The following is a 3,458-nucleotide window of genomic DNA, read 5'->3' as shown; positions in this document are numbered from 1 at the left end:
TTGATTCAGTTTATGATTCCATTTTAATAACAGTACTAAGCAACCTTGGCATTGTTCTCAGTTTGTTCTCAGTTTCTTCTCGTTTCCAAAGGTGTCCCACAGGGTTCCGTCCTTGGTTTCAGTGGCTCCCTCCATTTACATTATTGAAAATCTGCAACATTATGTATGCTTTCGGTCCATCCATAGMCTTTCAATCTCTAAAGCAAAGCTCTTGGATATTCAAAACTCTTTTGTAAATTTGAAATTATACTTAAATACTAAGAACACAAAGTCATAACTATCAAAAAGGTTACAGCTATAAAAACTGTGCAAAGGTTTAACTGTGAAACAAAACTGTAAATTCCCTATACTTGGTTTTCACTACAACAGATGAAAGAGTCCAGGAGCAAGTTGTATAACTATTTGGGAAACTGGTTAGAAAGTTCGTTGTGCGTCGCAGTTACGCTGAAATGTGCAGGTCCATTTAAGAGACAGTTAAGCTGGTGTCAGTCTTAAATGTTGGATTCCAATGTTTTGCTGACATCTGCTGTCACCAAAGAGGAATGTCATTTTAAAGACGCAGAACTTTGTCTCCAATTTAAATATTTTGCTTTCATTAGATTCTATTTTTAATTTTTGTCCTGYTTTCTCCTGCAGGCAGAGTATCRGTTGGCTCTGAAAATATACAATTTGGATAATGAAAATAAACACATGGAATGGCAAAAAAAAAAACCTCATTTCCACAATAAATTAAAATGACTAAAATAGCATAACTCCTGCACCAGACTGAAATTGTAACACATACATGTATGCCAGGATGTTATACTGTGGAAATTTAAAGTTTATTATGATGAGGTTTGTTGTTCCTGAATTAATATTCCTGATGAAACTCATCAGGAATATCAATTCCTAGTGCAAACATCCACATCTGCACTAGTTTGCTAATAGAGCAGTGAAGTACCCTAATAACACTTAATCTTTATAGTGGAAATGAAAGAAGCAAGAAATAAAAATATGAAAAAATAAAAACACAAAAAACTAAATGATTTCAGCTTCTGTAKAGTAGCTCYCTCTGGTGGAGAAAAATGCAAAGTACACCTGGATTTTAATTTCTGAATTTTCTAATGTATAGTAAATATTTTTGTTGAATTAATTGACAAACATTTCTCCTGCATAAATGTTATGATAATTTCGTTAATTTCTTGATTCATAACTTCATCTATAAATTTTTTATTATTATTATTTTTTGGTGTTATTTTACAGTTATATTCAACAAAAGAGATTAAAGTACCTTTTTAAAATAAAGTATTAAACAATTTTTATTAAGTATGAAATTTTATACATATGAACATTTTGTTTTATACATATAGAAAAGCTTATAACAGCTTATAACAGACCAAAATAGAATATATAAGTAATAAAGGAACACATAATACAATATCTGCTACATAACATTCACATCCCAGCTGATATGGCTTCTATTTACATCTTTTACATCAAAGGGTTCCAATGAATTGCACTAAGTGGGAAGAAACACCACTATAGGAATTTGTGAATTGATTCAGCTTCCCTCTCCTTATCTAAAGGAAGGGTTTGTCTGGCCTCGGATCTGAGCGTAAGGGTTTGTGGCTCGGTTCGGAGAGTATGTGCTGCTTCTGGACTGGASCTGCTCATAGGGGTTGACTTTGGGTCGACTCTGGGAGAATGAAAACATATCATCTTGGTCGCTGTTGAATTGCTGCAGCAGAGAAGGAAAAAATATTAGGATTTATGAGTGAATAAAGCATAGATGTTTGTCTACATGATGTTTCATGCAGAAATATAACTACCGAGTTCATCCCTGAAGAAACCAAGTTTTGTTGGCTGTTGCTCGGAGTCATCTCCAGATTGGTGAAAGATACCAGATTTCTTTCACCTGCTGAGAAGTGCTGCATAGTGGCACACTGATGTGTGTGTGTGTGTGTGTGTGTGTGTGTGTGTGTGTGTGTGTGTGTGTGTGTGTGTGCGCGCGCACACACACACACTATGTCTATTCATGCACCCACATCTGAACTATGTCTATTCATGCACCCACATCTGAACTAAGGAGCAGATCTGCGCAACAATCACATCCAGTGCGCTACTCACCTGCATTGCTGCTCTTGAACAGAAATCGCTTTACATTGACTTTGATTCTCTTTGCACTGATATCATCTTCAACTCTTGCACCATTTCTACGTCATCTTGGGTGATGCTGGCAAAAAAGATGCCTTTTTTCCCACCCATTCAAACACCCATTTACGTCATTATCACAAAATTACTTGAAGGTATTCCACGTATCATGCTAAGGAAGGTATATTCTTGACAAAGCTGCATGTCTGTTTCACACAGGTCTTAAATGTGATGAAATGCAAACATCACAAACTGACAGGATTAAAATATGAAAATGTGGGAAAACTTAGGAGAAAGAACTACTTAAAGGAAGTTACTAGATTCTCATTAAGAGCTGATTTTGTGAGAAAATTGGGGACAAACTAAACTTTACCTTGGTGTAARGAACGTTTGGTTTAACTGGTCACATTTTATTTGCCTGTTTTTGTAAATTATTTTCTGGCTGTACTATACATCAGAATAAGATGCAGAAATATTTTTGTAAATCTAAGTAGTGCAGCTTCARCATATTATGATAGACAGCTCCACCCTTCTGAGTATCCTAAAGATGAAAAACTACTTTTGTAATGCATGCATGCTTTGGCTGCCTGTCACTTTTGTTGTTGCACTGTAATCTCCCCTCTGTGGTGACAATGAGAGATATTTCTATTCAATTCTGTTCTATTCTATTCTACTATAACTTTATAGTAGAAAGTTATAGTATTCTATAAAGTAGAATAGAATAGAATTCTATTCTACTATATAGTAGAATAGAATACTCTAAATTTGTTAAGAGTATCATGATCAGCTTACCCTGGACAAAACTGAAATTTTAATTATCATGGACTCTGCCAATGATAAGTCCAAGATTAGATCCTTATCTAATCTTTTAATTTTATAGCTTTATACATTTTATTAGTGTTTTATCTCTTTAAGGACACAGGAAGAGTTTCACTGTTTTTCTGTCAGAACACTATAGACACTAACACAGAGCTGATTCTATTAGTCCCAATAAAGTGAAGGTCGTTTCTGATTTAAACACATGCCTGTGGATTTCTGACAGACGAGAAACTGAATTATTAGCATCTGTCATACTTGAAAGGGTTAAAAATCCACTTCTAGGGCTTTGTAACTCCAAAGAGCAAATGGTACAGTGGAACAGTGGTAAGAAGTGACTGACCTACCCAGAGGTCGCACCTGACTTTTTTGTTATCTGTCATCTTGACCAACARCATWAAAAAAAATCGGTCATGTACTAATTATAATCATATTAACATCGGCTATTTAGCCGCATTTTATGTGGTTTAGTTAATATACACCGTGAATCCAGATCCCATCACAAATTAAAC

At 34.9% G+C, this 3,458-nt stretch overlaps 1 protein-coding gene across 1 annotated transcript in view; it reads right to left on the bottom strand.

Moving 5' to 3' along the window:
* Positions 1-1,366: 1,366 nt before the first annotated feature.
* Positions 1,367-3,458, bottom strand: part of LOC103481314 (mucin-13-like) — an 11,771-nt gene continuing 9,679 nt past the window's right edge. The window contains exon 16 of the mRNA XM_017310753.1: positions 1,367-1,644. Within this exon, the coding sequence (XP_017166242.1) occupies positions 1,556-1,644 (89 nt within the window). The 3' untranslated portion in view covers positions 1,367-1,555. The remainder of the gene's footprint in view (positions 1,645-3,458) is intronic.

The sequence above is a fragment of the Poecilia reticulata genome, linkage group LG19, assembly GCF_000633615.1.
Source record: "Poecilia reticulata strain Guanapo linkage group LG19, Guppy_female_1.0+MT, whole genome shotgun sequence".
NCBI lineage: Eukaryota > Metazoa > Chordata > Actinopteri > Cyprinodontiformes > Poeciliidae > Poecilia > Poecilia reticulata.
The sequence above is the reverse complement of the archived record's forward strand: the minus strand, read 5'-3'. Positions and strand labels throughout refer to the sequence as shown.